Here is a 17,268-nt window from a genome sequence, read left to right as displayed (position 1 = left end):
GCGGGCTGGGGACGTACCGAGGGGGAGGGAAAGGGTCTGAGGTGAGGGGAAAAGGGGCCAGCGAGGAGGGGGGAGAGGAAGTGATGGAGGAGGAGAGGGTGGAGAGGGAGGAGAGGCTGCCGGGCAGGGGGGTCCGGGCGGCGCGGCGGACCCCCCCGGGGGTGGTGGCAGGGGGGCGCAGGAGCTCTCCCCGCCGCACCGGGGCGGGTGGTGAGTGCCGGGCAGTGCCCTGAGGCACCTGCCCTGCTCCTCCCGCGGGATGAATTTGGAGTTGCTGGCTTGTAGCTTGCTTCTGAAAAAAACCCTTTCCTCCTCCCCTCTTCGGGCTCCTGATTCAAATGGTGTTTTTACCGGATGTTTTAAGAAGATCATTAATCTGTAGTTCTCAGTTTATTTATAAATATATATGCGTATGGATATAAAGGACGAAGTGACATAAATCTTCTCTGGAAGAACCTTGCACTCTGTCTTGCTGAAATTCCTGCCCGTGGAAAACATAGCTGGTGAATGCTACCTGTATTTTGCAGGAGAATATTTTGCATTAACCTAATATTAAAGTGTGCTATTTTCCATTAGATTAGTACTTACATTTTGATTCCCCAGAACATCTTGACTTGAAGATTCCTCCCCCAACTAACAAACATTTTGATAATGAAATTTTGTCTAGCACGTGGTTGCTGTTTAAAAAAAAGTCCTGAAATAAGATTGTCCTACTACTTTTTCATGTCTATAACTGTCCATTAAATGGCCACTTGAAAGCCTCCCCAGATTACCACTGTACTCGGTGCACAGTATGTTTTTCAACTATGAAATATGCATATTCTTTTTGGATTGGATCCTGCTTTTCTTAATTGTGTTGAGGAGTCCCATTAGTTTAGCTGGAGCTGTTTAAAGTGAGTAAGAACAACAGAATCTGCCCCTGTATGTTTTGCAAGTTCCTCCAACTCTAAATGGGTTTGGCACTTACGCCATATGTGTATCCAGTTAAATTTGCCTTAAGCAGCAAGAGAGGAAAATCAGCTTTTTGACTTTGAAGTGGGGTTTAAAAACCATAACAGCAATCACAGTTTTGGGCCATTTCCCAACCTTAGCTGAAAAGACCACCTCAAACTAGAGGACATGTTTTGGCTGGTTTCACTGATGGTAACATGTCTGTGGCGGTGCTGCCTGAATTTGGAGTTTGCATTGAAGTGATCTGAGAAATGAAGGGAAAGTGGAATCTGGCTCAAAACTTTACTGTGCCCAAACCCTCACCACAAAGAGTGGAGTCGTAATCTGGAAAGGCTTTTAAGTGGCTGCTTAATGTCAGGTTGCCTCTTTAGTTAAGGTTTCACTATGTTTAAAATAAATTATAGTGGTAGAACTGACCAAACAAGATATTTTAATTAACTGAATGAAAGTCTGACAGCAGCTCCACTGACAGTGAAGATCAGTTCCAACTGGTGTGAAACCTGTAAAAGTAATGGTAATAAGCTGTTACTCTTTTGTACCTTTACTTGGCCTGGACTCTTTTGTGTAAGCATGCACAAAAATGTGATTTCTGGCTTTGAAACTCTAAAACTCCATTGATCAATTGGTAGAACATCTTTTACCTTTTCAGGTCTGAGTTCCTGTGCATGGAGTACTTTTTACATCACATTTTTCAAAATGCTTCTTGAAATGAAAGTACTTTCTGTCTGTTGCATGCTCTGGCTGGTCTGGGAATGTCTGGTTTACTCCATCTGTCCGGACTGTTCCATAAAATCTCTGTCCCAACTCTATTCTTATGTGCCCGGTAGGCTCCAAGGGAATGGAATTTGCAAAGTTAGTATGTGAGGTAGATATTTTACTGAAATACATTCTTTGCTAAAAGGGCCTCACAACTGGGACAGAAAAGCAGACTTTCAATTGATCTTTTCCTTCCCACATTCATATTATCTCACTGTATAGTGTATGGAGAGGTGGGATAGCATGGAAAAGTGCAGAATTACTGTTTCTCGTGGAAGAAGGCAGAATCCTAAGCTAGTATAAAATAACAGCGAAACTTATTTTCAGGTATAGGCTTGAGCCACATCAGTAACCCTTTTTCCAATTCCTCAGTGTGTTAAAGATTGGATAAGAGAAGACGTTGACCTGGATAAATACTTCAGTTGTAAAAGCAAAAGAAATAAGATGTAAACTACTGTGATCTTATTTTATGGTTTTCAGTGGCATGTTGAAAGAAATCAGTGTAGGCTTAATTATGGCTTGCATGGATCAGTCTCGGACTAACCTGAGATTCCTTCATGATGAAGGTGAGAGTAGAAAAAGATTGTACTCTTGAAAGCATCTTAGGAAGTCTTTTAACCCTAGAGATATGTCATCTTTATTTTGCAAATATAGAAACCAAATTAAAGATGTTGCGTACTTGTCCTCATCTGGTGAAAGGGTATGGCAGAGGCTTAATGAGAATTCAGAAATGCCTGGTAAATAACACCAAGTCTAAACAAATCATACCTGAGCACATAAACCAGACCTAACAGTCAAAATTGTGATCCCAGATTTGTACTCATCATTTTCCTCTAATTTTCGGTACTGTAATACTTCTGGATGTGAATATTGTTAGGACGTGAACATCATTTGGGTTTTACATTCTGCACAAGGTGTGCAGAATTAGCACACCTTGAACAGCTAGGTGCGTGTCTACTGATTAAATCTGATTTCATATGTAGACAATAAATTTGATCTATTTAATTAGAGAGCCAGGAACTAACTAGTGTGCTTAGACAAAATGCATCTTTTTTACTGCTACTTTCTTCTCCTACAGAATAAAAACAAAGTGGTATTTTTGTCTGTCTCTAGGCTAATTACCTTCTACCCTCTCACTAATAGTCTTACTGTTAATTTATTTCATTAGAGGCGAGAATCTTCTAGTTCAATTTGCATGACGGTAACATCGGTTTGTAAGAGTTTACTAGTCCCGGTTTTGAGGCCAGATCAAACCCCAAATTTCCCCCAGCCTCAAAATTTTAAATTTTGTCTTATGATGCTATTCTCTAAGAGGATTTTTCAAACCTTTTCATAAAACATATTATTTTAATAGAAGCCTGTCTCTTTTCTGATAAAGACTTGTAATATCTCTGTAGCAACTACAACACTTCTTTATGTGAAGAAGGAAAGCTATGAGGATTCCTTATCTTCTTTTAATGCGACTTTGTAAATAATCAAATGCCAGTTCTTCACACATGTGGGTGTTAGTGATGGCTCATAATATGTGACTCTTGTATGTACCTACTACTGGAAAATATTGTGATAACACAAAGTACGTACTTTATGGATGAAAGATTAAGGAGTCAGGAGCTATATTGGGAGTTTTTTCTTTCCTCGTCCACTTTTCCAGTTGACCTGCTTGTGCTGAGAGCTAACCTGTCCATGGAGGGATTTGCCTCAGGGTGAAAACTGTAGTGCAAAGTGTTCTGGGATTCCCTGCCCCAATTTCCTGGGATAAGTGGCCTTCTGTGCCAATCCATCTCTTTCCTCTTGTGCATACGTTATTTTTTGAGGGAAATCTGTATGTGAGAAAGAAAAATGGAAAACTTCCTCTTCAGGTGAACCCTATGGTGGAACAAGCACAAGTGACTCAGTAAAAAACCAAGAGATTATAAAGCAAACTCGAAATTGATCTTATGAGCACTGTAGTCCAGCAACTGAGATTGAAAAACAGGTAACTGTTAAGTGATAGTGATGTATGAACTGTGAGACAGATGGTGCGAAAGCTTGCAATTTCATGATCTCCTTACTCAGATTTTCACATACAGGGATTTTTATATTTAAAAGAATAATGTACAGCAATATGACTTCTAGTTTTGTATAAGAGCAGAGGAATTAACACATTCATTTTTTCCTAGCAGAAATATCTTTGAAGTGAGTATCTCTTGAAAGACATTGAAGAATTTATCCCATAAATGGAGACAAATAATAAAATAGGTTATTCTGAAAAAAATCTGAAAGTTCACAAAAATGTATTTTTATTTTATATTCACTTTTCTCTTTATTTATATTTGTATCTTCTGTTTTTCGTAGTTATTTCAATCACTCTCAATAAATCCTTTGAGTATATGTAAGCCCCAAATTCATTTCAGCATCCCACATGTAGTCTGTGATGTTTTGAAGAAAAGAAATTAATCACTGTATGTTTTAAACTGCTTAGGAGCCTTCCTTTTTTCATTGCCTAAAGTAATAGTCTCCAAAAATACTTCCAAAGGGTAGATCTGTAGTTCCTTTGAAGTCAGTGGCAGTTTACTCAATTGAGGATCCATGCCAAGAGTACATTTTAAACATACCTGGTCCATTTGCATCCACTTTAAAATTCATTTGTACTGCTCTAGCAGGAGCAGTTTGTGAATGAGAATTGGTCTGCTGTTAGGCAAATAATATGCTCTATGTCATGATTGGTTTAGGCTAAATTAAGATCATGCCTCAAGCAAATTTTCCCCCAAGCTCTTGGTTGTATTGGTTCTAGCCTGTGGTTGCAGAATGGGTAAGATAGTTTTCAGTTGGATCTATGAACCAATCTAGGGTGTGTGGGTTGTTGTGGTGGTTTTTTTTCTATGTTGTTTGGTGTTTTGGGTTTGGTTTTTTTTTTCCCCAAAATTAGTTTTCAGATGGATCAGCAAGCTCCTGCAGATTTGATAATTGTTAGGTGCAGCCCAAGGATGGAGTTAGCAGGAACCTTTCAGTAACAGAATGTGATGACAGTTTGGCTTAAGTGGATCCTGAGAGATACTTGTTTCAGAATTGAAATTGTGTTAGTTTAGCAGTCTTCACAAAAAATAAGCAGTCCATTCAAATTGTGTGTTTTATCTGTCTAGGTTTAAAAACAACTAGAATAATTCTGCAAGCAAAATATATCCTACTTTTGCTTGCAGTATAAGGTAGTAATTCAGAATGGTATTGGTGATGATACGTAGGCAGATATCCTGTAACATGCGTATTTGTAACTAGGAAGAAAATTCTGAGGAGATTGCTCAGATCACTGCAGTTTGGCTATCGAACTGAACTAAAATCTTTAATTATTTGAGGAGTATGGACAAGTGGGAAACCGAGGCACACTGACACTCAGAAAGTCCATTCACTAGCAGCAAGTAAGAATTTTAACATGAGAGTGCTGTGAGTTTTTGCAGTTGCTGTTATTTTTGTCTGTTCTTCCCTTATTTGCCTCCTATGTTCTGTTGCACTCCCTTATTGCATTGTGCTTTAAATTGCTGTAAACTCATTGTGGCAGGAAACATGTCTTCCTGTGTTTGTACAGAATTATGCACAATGTCTGCCTTTTTGTCCTTTATTTAATGAACTGTAAGAAGAATGCACGTGGGCACGCTGGAATCTAAATAATTACATTTACTAAATAAACACAACATGAGAGGTCTAGTTATTGATATACACTGCTGCTTTGCTTATTTCAAATGTGGCAATTATAAGTAGAGGTTTCACAATCTACTTAAAGGAATTTTACTTCTTTTCTATCTGTTGCAGTCATGATGTACCATCATGATAAAAAAATTCTTGTTTGTCAAGGAGTCGTCTGTAAAATTGGAGTTTTCTTACTGCTGGTTTTTTTCTTTCTCTAGTAAACCCTGTTCATTAAGTTGTTGTTATATACATATCAAAATGAAATGTATACACAGATGTTACATTGTTTGACTGCAAGATTAGGTTAATAAATTCTGGCTCGGATTAGTTACATTTACTTAAGTTGATACAAGACTTTCATACCTAATTTCTGAAGAGGTGCAGAAGCTGTTCAGTATGTATGCACTAACATTCTTAAATGTGCCCATGATTACTAGAATTGTGTATAGAGCTGATGTGAAGAACCAGTTGTTCAAGTGCTTATAGCTGTGGGAACAATAAATGATTGTGCATATAAACAAGCTGCACAAATGTTCACGTAGATACCTGGGGTTTCTAACTGCTTACAGTGTTACTGCTCCAACAGTCAGATGAGCAAGAAGACTCGAGCATTACCTTGCTGAAGTCCAACTCTAGGCACTTAAATCCAGGAGCGTGAGGAATAGTATCTTAAAAATGCCATAACAATCTGTAATCTATAGGTATCTTTTATGTGTTTATTTATTGAACTGCTTGCATTTTTGCTTCTGTTTGTGTTCAGAAGTGCCTTGGCCTTTATAACGCTGAAGAGTTAGGTGCCTACTTTGCGCTGAAACCTGAATTTTCAGCTAGGTGATTCTGGTAAACTTGCCAAGGGCCAGCCAGATTATATGTATCATACTTCTGGAAAAAATCTTTCTCCATATAAAAGAGATGCCACTCTGTTAAACCTAGTTGTTAAGCTGTGACCAGGCTTGTTTTTCAAGGAACTGAGATGTCAAAAAATGTATCTGATGTGCGCAATGGAGAAGGTTGCAGAGACCCCATAAAGCAGTACTGTATGAGCTGTCTCTGGAACTGGAAGCAAGACAGCCTTCCTCAAGTGATGGTATGTGTGAACTTGTCTCCTAGCCTGAAGTGAGTGTTATCATTCTGATCTGAAGACCTGAGGTATCAATTCCGCAGTGTTTTGTGTCCTGAAGGTGGATCTTGCAAAGTAAGGGCATACCATCAATATTTGCTACTTAGTGGGCAGTGTTTACAAATGTTTTTGTAGAGTAAGGCCATAGTTAGACAGGAATGTTTTAATTTTTCAGTGAAGGGTTTTAATCCTTATCATGAGCAGTTTGAAGGAAAATGTGGCTGTAAGTAGGAGAAGATTTGAATTCATGTGAGTTCAAAATCTGTTAGGAAACTTGCCTGCAACTTTCTCTGCTGTGGGAAAGATGTGTTATAAGACAGTGTATGTACCCAGATTATTCTCATGCATCTCAGCGTAGGTGATACAGAGCTTCTGCATCAATTCTTTTGCATTTTTCGTTGAACCAATTGATTGATTTATACAGTTAGAGGCATGCTGTAGGTCATCTTGTTGCAGTTTTATGCTCTCAGAGCTTATCTGGGTGTGGTCTAGTATGAATTTCTCAGCTAGTATCTGACAGTCTGGTTTGTGGAATCAGTTTTGCAAGAATGATGTTGTAGCAATCATGCACCCCTAGTGCTACGTAGCTGCGTGCTTCTCAACCACAGAGATATGTTGCTTGCCCTTTACAGGCAGGAAAGCTGAAGCACAGAGGTCCCTGAAGAACTCAGTGGCAGAATCTCAGTGTCAGTGTAGTAGCCACTGAGTCTTACCACATGTAGTCTGTGTACATTTATTAGCCAAAGATAGTACGATGCTTCTCACTATTTTCACTCCATAGGACAGAATCCAAGTTTTCTATCTCAAGGAAGACTGACCAATAATGTTCAGTGAACATTGTGCTCAGTGAAATGAGAGTCATGCTACAAATCCTGTCTGTAAGGAAGATCACTGTGGCTGTGGGAATTCCATCTGATGACTTGAAAATAGTCTTATTTGTCTAAATCTGTTTCTATACCAGATTGCTTTGTTTTGCCACAGCAGTTTCGTTTTTTGCAACTAGTTGTGTTTTTACTGATGAATAAGCCAACCACCTTGCCTTACAAAGTTTTTCAAATGTTTCTCTGGCATTAAAAAAAAAAAAGTTGAAAAATAAAAACATCTAAACATCTTTCCCATCCATATTCTAATGCAATGACCTAACTGAATTTAGTATGTATCTTTTTAAGAAGGAAAAACATGTAAAGAGGTAAATGCTGAAATTCTAACTCTAAGAAGTAATTTGGGGAGGAGAAGAAGGTAAGGTTCTCATGTACCTGAAAATGTAATTGCAGTGTTTCTTCACTGTAATGGTGTATTGCTGCATCCACCTTTCTCTTTGTAAAAGATGAGTCACTTCAAGTCGGACATTGTTCTAGCCAGCAATTACATCTGAAAGAGGCAAAAGTGGTAATTCATCTGAACCACATAGGTCAACCATAAAGCAGATTAACCTAATGGCTTTGTTGCTGCTGTGTTGGAAAGTAAGCTGTTGATCTTTCTGGAAGAATTTTATCTGAAGTATTTTAGAATGAGATCCAGAATAGAAGCTCTGAAATCAATATTAAGACACTTACAAACCACAACTATTATAATTTGATTTGATACTTCTTTTAAACTGCCTCGGAAATGGAAAAGAATTTTGCAATTAGGGAATAATATGACAAACAAATTGGCCTCCTCCCATAACTTTTACCAGAAATGGCTAATTTATCTGTAAATGATGCAGGTCATGCGTTCTCTTTACATTATTGGGACATACAGACTTTTTCTGTGCATTTGCTGTAAATGTAGGAACAATCAGTTTAGAGAAAAGAGAGAGCATGTTGATTTAGTTGATACTCCTAAGCACTTGATTCTTGTGCATCATTAATAAATTATATATAGTCTTTATTGACTTCTATATGATGGCGAATTCAATTGCATTCTAGCATGTGGTCTCTTTTTGTAAAGTGAAGTTCATAATGGTGACATGGTAAGTAACTGGCCAAATATTTGGGGCAAAATACAGCAGACTTTCTTGTGTTGGACTTGAAGTATAATGCACCAGTGATCCTCTTTTTTCAGTTTGGGGTTTTGGGGTTTTTTTTGCTTTGTTTTTCTTTGACTGTGCTTCAGAAGATGAAATACTTGGTGTATATCACAATTCAGTTTTACTTTTTCCAGACAGCATTGCAGTATGAATTTGGGTCAGTTTATCATTCTTGGTCAATACTGATTGTACCGTGTCATGCACAAATGAGTCTTTCTGAGCAGTTTCTAACAAAAGACATTTAACTTCTGTGGACCTTGCAGCTTAGCTTATTTTTCAGTTGCATGGTTAAAAATTACGTTGATGCTTATGTCCATTGCTTTTCATGATCACATAATAATCTATACCCAGTCCTTTTCCATTCAATGTATGTGTACAGGCTATCCATGTTAGTATTCCTTGATTTTTGTTCATGTTCGGTTCTGTTAGAAATGCATCTCTTTGCTCTGTGTGGTTTGATTTTCTTCAAGCATATATTCAAATTCTGTTTAACATCAGAAATATTGTGTTAAAATAGTGGGAGTTTGTTTTAATGATGCTGGTAATTACAGCTTCATGATTAGTTCTGGTACTGTATGGTATGAGAGGGAGAAGTAGATTCGATATATTTGTGTTCTAAAATATTTTGGAAGGCGAATGACTTACAAAGCAACATTAGGAAATAAAGTGCAGAAGAAGGTTTTTTAGAGAGTAGGTATCAATTCAAACAATCTCTGCAAGCCAGCTTTTTAAAGTTTTGTATTCCTTATTTGTTTACTTTTCTAGTAGAGTTGAGAATGTTTTGTTGCAGCAGCACAGTGAGACGTCAATGTTCCTGTTAGCAAAGATAATGTAAATTTGATATGAGCTAAGGTACACTAAGCTAGAACTGTTCTGACTGCAATGGTGGAACTGTTCAAGAAGCTGTATGTTTTGGTGAAGAGGGGTTTTTTTTAAATACTTATTTTATTATTCTGAAGATGTTAGTTCCTTTCTCCCTAACAATTTAATTCTGAAAGAGTTGAGTAGTTTGCTGCTTGGTTTCTGTTCAGGTTACATAGGGTAACTCCCTTCCTTTCTCTCCCATTGTGGTTAACGGTATGTACTGCTTTGGTACAGTTAGAAAGTTTCTGTGCCGTTTTGCTACTGTTCTGTCATGTGGAAACGCATCTGGCCATATCACTTAGTAAAATCTTCTTCTAAAATATTTTGCAGCACAAAAACTACTCTTCCGCTGAAATGTTTTGCAATTAAAAATATATATATGTTCCTGTGTCTATCTCTTTGCATTTTTGATAAGTATGCATTTCTTCTGTAAAAGGAATTGGCTTCTTCAGGTCAAAGTAATGTGCTAAAATTCCAATTTAACATAGAAAATGGAGCACAGAGAGATTTTTTTGAGAAACAACGGGAAAAATACTGCAGTAGTAAAAAAATGTGCTAAAATTCCAATTTAACATAGAAAATGGAGCACAGAGAGATTTTTTTGAGAAACAACGGGAAAAATACTGCAGTAGTTTTTTTTAAATCAGTTTAATACTAGTGCTGTGAAATTGGAAGCATTGAAAAGATCTGAATTCTACAACAGCTAAGTTCTTCCTGATATCCTGTATCCTCCTATAGTATGGAATAAATGGTGTGTATTTGAGCAATGCCCACTCATTTATTAGTGGGATCTACTCTTATTACTATTACTGCCCTTAAAAAAGAAAGAGAATATTTATGTACAACTTGGTTATCCAAAAATGTGTTTAAGAACTTTGTTCTAATGTATTTTGTTGCTCAACTTTAATGTCTTCCATTCTTCACCATGGTTGAGAGATAATTCTCAATTTTTTCAGTTTCTGTCTTTGATGGTTCAGTTTTGTTTGTAATTTTCAGAATACCTAGATATTTGCCTTGTCTCTGCAGAGATATTCTGTATGCACAGTCAAAATGCAAAAGATTTGTCTTGCAAATACGCACTACATTTGTTAGTGTTTCATATAAAAGTTCTTCTATATCAAGTTTGTTACTGGTTTGGATATCCTTGTAGATGGATTTTTCTTTCTAGGCATGAAAACCGATCTGACAGATCTGTGCAGAGGTGAACTAATTTTATGCTGTTAATGTTATGTTTGATTTTATTCTGACATAGTATTGTGTTTTACATTACTCATATTTTTCTTCTAGGCAAACGGAGTGGGCGTAGTAAAAAATGGAAAGAGATGCTGAAGTTGCCACCTGTTAGTCATTGTGAAGGTATTAGATGCTCAATTGGTAGGTGTCCTGTAGAATGGTCTGTCTGATTTTTTTTGAGAAGGAAGGGTAAGAGTTTGGTGGTGTTAACTGAGAGGATTCTGTCTTGCTTCTGAATGCTAATTAGCAAAAAAAGCTATTAGACTTTTAATGTGATGGAGAGTTTATGAGAAGATAAATTTATGAGAAGATAAAAGCTGTATCACAGCTTCTTGTTTGTTAAAAGAAACTGCTCCTAAAGGATAAAATTACAAAGCCATGAATTAGAAAAAGAAATCATGTTGTAATTTGAATAACGTGATAATATATTTCACTTTTTTTCTTAATGTCTTGTAATAATAATAGAAAAGGTTAAAAAATTATCTTGTATTCCTTCTTTCCAAACAACCTTGTTTGCTTTGGGATTGCTATTTCACAGTATTGTTGCTTTCCAACCCCCAACCTAAATGAAACTTAACCATATCATTCTATGTGTTTTTAATAAATGTGATAGTCTATAAGAGACAAATGTGTCTGGAAGTGAGTGTTTCACTATTCTTTGGGATCATTGCATGTTTTTGATGTCTTTGCTAAATATGTTAATGTAAAATCTTTACATTTTAGTACATGAGGGGAAGAAGGAAGTGTGCCCTCAGCCATGTTTTGTAATGTTTTTCTGACCTATTCTCAAATGGGAGTAAGGACCATGCTATGACAAAGATAAAAATAAAGATATTTACTTATTATTTCTTTCTCAGAAAGAGACTATAACCAGCTTTGTGACAAACAGCCGATAGGAAGACTTCTCTTCAGACAGTTCTGTGATTCCAGACCAGATTTGAAAAGATGCATTGAATTTCTGGATGCAGTGGTAAGTAGTGAGAAATTGGAGATAGATATCAGTAGGCAAGAGCTTATACTTTTTTGTTTGTAAAAAGTTTATTTTTTGTATTGGTTTTGGCTGGGATAGAGTTAATTTTCTTCATTGTAGCTCATGCTGTGCTATGTTTTGGACTTTTGACCAAAACAGTGTTGATAACAAGGATGTTTTAGTTACTGCTGAACAGTGATTACACAGCGTCAAGGCCTTCTATGTTTCTCACGTTGCCCCACCAGCGAGTAGGCTGGGGGTGCACAAGAAGTTGGGAGGGGACACAGCTGGGACAGCTGACCCCAACTGACCAAAGGGATATCCCACACCATATGACGTCATGCCCAGCAATAAAAGCTGGGGGAAAGAAGGAGAAAGGAGGAAAGTTAGAGTTATGGTGTTTGTCTTGCCAAGTAGCTGTTACACATGATGAAGTCCCGCTTTCCTGGAAATGGCTAAACTTCTGCCGATGGGAAGAAGCAAATGAATTCCTTAGTTTGCTTTGCTTGTGCGTGCAGCTTTGCTTTATCTATTAAACTGTCTTTATCTCAACCCACAGGTTTTCTCACTTCTACTCTTCTGATTATCATTGCGGGGGGAGTGAGTGAGCGGCTGTGTGGGGCTCAGCTGCCTACCAGAGTTAACACACAACAATTTTATAAAATACTAATTTTGTCTAAACACATCTGTGCACTAATGCTGCATACATGAAAATATAGTGAGATTTAGTCTTTTCCAACTCTAAAGCTGTAACTTTTGGTGAATGTCAAAAAACTCTGGCTCTGTTACTTAAAGGAAGATATTTAATATTTACTATAAAATCTCTGCCATCTTGGTATGGTCAGAGCTACAAAAATGGGCATGATAGGAATGAAAGAAATAATTTTAGGAAGACATGCTGCTTGGCTTCTTGAGCCTAAAAGGATGTGCGCACAATGAATATTACTTACGATATTCAGACTTGAAAATGTTGTAAACATAGACTTGAAAATGTTGCAACTTGCATGGAAGCCCTAGGCTAGACAGAATGTGCTAATTAAAAAAAATACAGTGGAGATGGAAATTTAGGGAACCATCTATGGAAGGAGAGAAACCAGATTTTAAAGACCACGGGAAAAGGAAGTGTTTTGTCTTGATACATTTGCGTCTTGGTATCTAACACTAAAGAATGAGGGGAGGAAGGAAGTGTGCCCTCAGCCATGTTTTGTAAAAAATCCTCAGACAAAACCCTCGTGGGGAGGGGGAAAGTAATGAGAAGAGTAGGCAGGCACACAACAGTCCTTAAGAGGAGAGAAAAATAGCTCAGAGCTTTTTAGTCTTTGTCCCTCGTAGTTAATCCAAGCGCAGTGAGATATAGTCTTAAACTGACATTGCTGCCAAAAGAACTGTTTTCCTCATCCCACCCATTTTTGTTCTTATATTCAGGGAACAAATGACCAAAGAAGACGGTCAAATTATGCTGCTGCTTACATGAGTCCCAAGATACAATCTCAGAATGCAAGATGCCTCTGAGAGGTGCAGGGTGTAAGGAAGTAGATGGGATTATTGCTGTGCCCCCTACTTCACTGTATCTTCCTTCCCCCTCTGGGAGTATAAACTGAGGCACTTGATCAGCTAAGAAGGAACTTTAGTGTCAAATAAGTAGAATTGCCTTATATTTGCCAGTGAATCTTTGTGCAATTAGGCTTACTCCCCAGGTGCGTTTCACCATACTTTTGTGACTCTTAGGAGCTGTTCTAGCACCAAGTTCCAGAGACCAATTTGACAGTTGGAGACATAGAATGGATTGAATGGAAATCCAGAACAATGGAGCTAAATATCCTGAAGTGAATGTAAACCAGAGCCTTTAATAAGCATCGCACAATGGGGAGACCACTGACAACTGTGGATGTACCCTTAATGGTTACAACTTCTGTCCACATTTTTAATCCTTAAAAGCTTAGATAAGAAGTAGCAGAATCTTAGGCAGCACAAAGGAGAAAAAAAATCTTAGGCATGACTGTAAGGCAGGCATGTCTTTGCTCTAACAATGTCATTTTTCAGGTGAAATTGTCTCTAAGAAATAACTGTGTTTTACACTAACTGAAAATTTTGAATTGTTTTTAAATATGCAACCTATAACGTTATATGGATTGCAACACTTCTGTGAATTAACAAAGACTGTCATATCATGAGATAATCTGATGTAAGGGATGATTTCACAGTTTACCTCTTTTTTTTTTTAATTTTTTAACTTCCATTTGAAAAATCATGGTGAAGAAGTATGCTTGGGAATCACTGAAACAGAAGACTCTTAAGAGCTAAGATAATCTCTAATTGGTGACTCTCATGACGGGAAAGCTAGCATGCTGTCTTGATCAAGGAAGTGAGATAAAATACCTACCATCTCTTACAGATAGTTCCTGAGTTAGCCTGATTCCCTTTCTGGACTGGACTTCAGCAAGCTTGTTTGAGGTTTTTTTGGGGGGTGGGGTTGAGGGTTTTTTGGTTGGTTTTGTTTGTAAGGCAGTAATGTGAAGGGGAAGGCTAAGGCTGTGGGGTTTTTACCTTGGGTTTTGCCAATTTTTAAATTTTTTTTATTTTAAATAAATTTTAGACTTAATCTTTCTGAAAATAAACTTTCTGGCATAAAATGCCATAGTCCCAAGAGCCTTGCGTCATAATTAAAAGAGTTTTCTGACTCTCTTATATGGAGCAATGTGATTTCAGGAGGCCAAAACGGCAAAATCAAGGTAGTACAATGATATGTTGTCTATCTGTACTGAGTACTAAGACTGGTAAGCTTTAACTCTTGAGAAGGTGTGACCTTAAAGTCTGGAGTCAGCTTGGCTTTACAGAAAGAAGAGCTGAGAAATAATTGAATAAAAGTGACAGAAATTAAAGTGAGGAATTACAGTTATCCAATCATCTAGTGACTCATTTCACTAGCTGGGGACAAGGTTACTCAAGTATGAAAAATAATGGGTGACAGCTCAAACTTCCCTCTTAAGCTCTGTAACAGAAATTAGTTGACGAGGCTGTCTCTTAAACTTCCTTTTAAATTACAGTATCTGCTTAAAACAGTATGCCTAACTGTTTGTATTAAATTAGTGACTACTTTGGCATAATTGATAATGTTAAAGGTCGTAAGTGCACTGCTGTGGTTGATTAACTTCTCTGACCTGCTCAGGCTGTTTGGTAGTTGCAGAAGAATTCCTTACCATTAGACTGACTGCTGTGGAATTGAAGTAGCAAAACCAATGGCTTGCAATTGTTTATCGATTTGAGTACTGTGCTGAAGCAGTTGATACCATAATGTCTCAGCAAAAAAAGATGTTGATGACTTACTAGTGAGTCAGTGTGGGTTAGCTGCAATTGATTGCTGAACTGGAGTTCAGGGATTCTGTTACTTCCAGTATTGTGTGTGTGTGTTTGGTTCTTGAACTGTCATTTTTCAGCGTTCTAGTTTTCTTTGTAAAGGCACGTAACTTCTCTTCTGATTAGATCAATCACTTGGAACTTCCTATGAGGTTCTTAATGATTGTTGTCCCAATATGCCAAACTGTTGTTTTGTATGATACAGTCCTCCATTCTGGAGGTCTGCCATATATTCTTTGTTCCTAGGTGCATGCATTTACATTCTGAGATATGAAATAAGCTTTCATTGAGCTGGCCCAGCTTACGAAGCTAATATGGGTTGCTGTTTGAGATTGCTCTTTTCTAATTCATCTTTCCTCAGATTCTGCGTTATCTTTAAATGTTGTAACTTCTGATGTCTGCTTCTAGATTATTCCTTAAAATTATTAATAGTAAGTAGTCCTTGGAGTTTTTCAATACCAGTATCTGATGGTTTGGGTTTTTTTCCCCCAAAGAGCTACCTCTGGAGCTCTATTCAGCTGCCAGTTGTTTATCTGCAAAACGCGCTGTATTGCACAATGGTCTTTTTCTACATCACAGTACCATATATTACTAAGTCAAAAACTTCACAAAATTTTTTATCTACTCAGTTTTATTTTCTCAAAGAATGAAGTAGGGTTTGGTTTAGATCTCACTTACTTCCAGTTAACATGACTTTGTAGAAAGTAGTAGTTTTATCCCGGTTTTACCCAAGACTGTAGTAAAGAAAAATACATGAAGGAAAAAAAAAATACAGTGAAGAAAAAGCTGATTATTGTAGTCTTATTTAATTATTTCCCATCTGGATCATTCTGTCCTACAATACTACATAAATACTACTTCATTGAAATTGATCTAATTTAACCTCTAGGATGCAGTTTCTGTAATTGCATTTAGACTAATTGTTAGTTTTTGAATGTTTTCCAAAAGTTAAATTCCATGTGCTTTTTTTCTTAAGATTGTTCTTTATACATGTTTCACTATGTAGCCTAAAAATCTTTAAATAGATTTTAAACAATGAGAGCCTTTAGTTCCTTTTAAATTCGGAGCATTGTGTTATTCATGACAAAATTTACCTAGCATCATGTAAAAGTCTGTAGTGCCAAATAGCTCTGAGCATAATTTAATTTTCAATTCTATTCCCCTAGGCAGAATATGAGGTATCTTCAGATGAAAAGCGTATAGACTGTGGCCTGAAAGTTTTAGAGACGTACTTCACTAATGGGGTAAATATATTATATTGCAAAATACTGTCTCAAGTGTTTTGTAAATGTCAGATAAGTAGAGATCTAAGTGGTTGCATTGTTTTTAGTAAATTGACTTTCAAACTTCATTAGTCCCATTTTTGTCTTTCTGAAAGGTATACCGCCTTCTAAAATTGTGAAACTATCAACTTAAGCAGAAACCTTGACGGATCCCTGCCTTTAAGACTACTACTGTTACGATTTATTCTCCTATGTTTTCTAATTAAAATACTGGTCTCAAGTAAAGATATATTTTTAAACAAACTCATTTAGCATCTAAAGAAAACTTATTAACAAATTAACTCAGAGTTTTATAGTCTGAAGACATGAGAATGAGGAATTCTTGAAATTCTCGTGCTTCTTTCAGCATGTGTGTGGCCTTAGTTGGTTCGCTGTAAATTTTCAGAATTGCTGCAGGTTTTCACAAAGTGAAATGCTGTTTTGTTTTGTTTCGTTCTAGAGCCTTCTGTTTCTCTGTATTTTGCATGGAGATCATTAATAGCTGATCTTTTGCATATATTAGATCTCACTGGTTGATTTTTAAGAGTCTGTTCTTTGGTATCCAATAGAAGCTTTTCTGTGGATATATAATTAGACATTTGCTTTCTATGAATAGATGCTCCTTCTGCTTCTCTCACTTTGGTCATCTGGAGAAAGCTTTACGCCAAATGAAGGTCTTGCAGATGCCTTAAAAGCAGATAGACTCCAAGTTTGCCACGTCTTCTGATAATTTCTTTGGGACTACCATAAGTCACATGCAGTTTTTGCAAAAAAAAAGATTTCTTTGGGCTGGTTTGAAATAGTTTCCCAAATTGTGCGTGTGTTTCTTTCCCCTTCCTTCCATCCTGCCAAAACAAATAGATAATTTGCTTTTGTGGTGGTAGACTTATGGAAAGAAAAAGAAATTTGACTTATTGCCAAGTTTGTTTCCCTGGATATTGAAATAGTAAATAACTGTAATAGCTTTCAATGCATTTTTCTGTAATAGGGAACAAATAAAAATTTTGCCTGAATATGACTTTCTTGGTTTTCTCCTTAGACAAACTATTCCTTTCCTTTTCCTGTATTAGCAGATTTCATT

The 17,268-nt window shown here is 37.0% G+C and overlaps 1 protein-coding gene across 1 annotated transcript in view; it reads left to right on the top strand.

Moving 5' to 3' along the window:
- Positions 1-10,660: 10,660 nt before the first annotated feature.
- The window catches only part of GRK4 (G protein-coupled receptor kinase 4), a 28,303-nt gene continuing 21,695 nt past the window's right edge, over positions 10,661-17,268 (top strand). The window contains exons 1-3 of the mRNA XM_009285382.2: positions 10,661-10,739; positions 11,456-11,568; positions 16,092-16,169. Of these exons, the coding sequence (XP_009283657.1) occupies positions 10,688-10,739; positions 11,456-11,568; positions 16,092-16,169 (243 nt within the window). The 5' untranslated portion in view covers positions 10,661-10,687. The remainder of the gene's footprint in view (positions 10,740-11,455; positions 11,569-16,091; positions 16,170-17,268) is intronic.

Source organism: Aptenodytes forsteri, unplaced genomic scaffold, assembly GCF_000699145.1.
Source record: "Aptenodytes forsteri isolate BGI_AS27 unplaced genomic scaffold, ASM69914v1 Scaffold88, whole genome shotgun sequence".
NCBI classification, from domain to species: domain Eukaryota; kingdom Metazoa; phylum Chordata; class Aves; order Sphenisciformes; family Spheniscidae; genus Aptenodytes; species Aptenodytes forsteri.
Note: the sequence above shows the minus strand (reverse complement) of the source record. Positions and strands in the feature narration are given on the sequence as shown.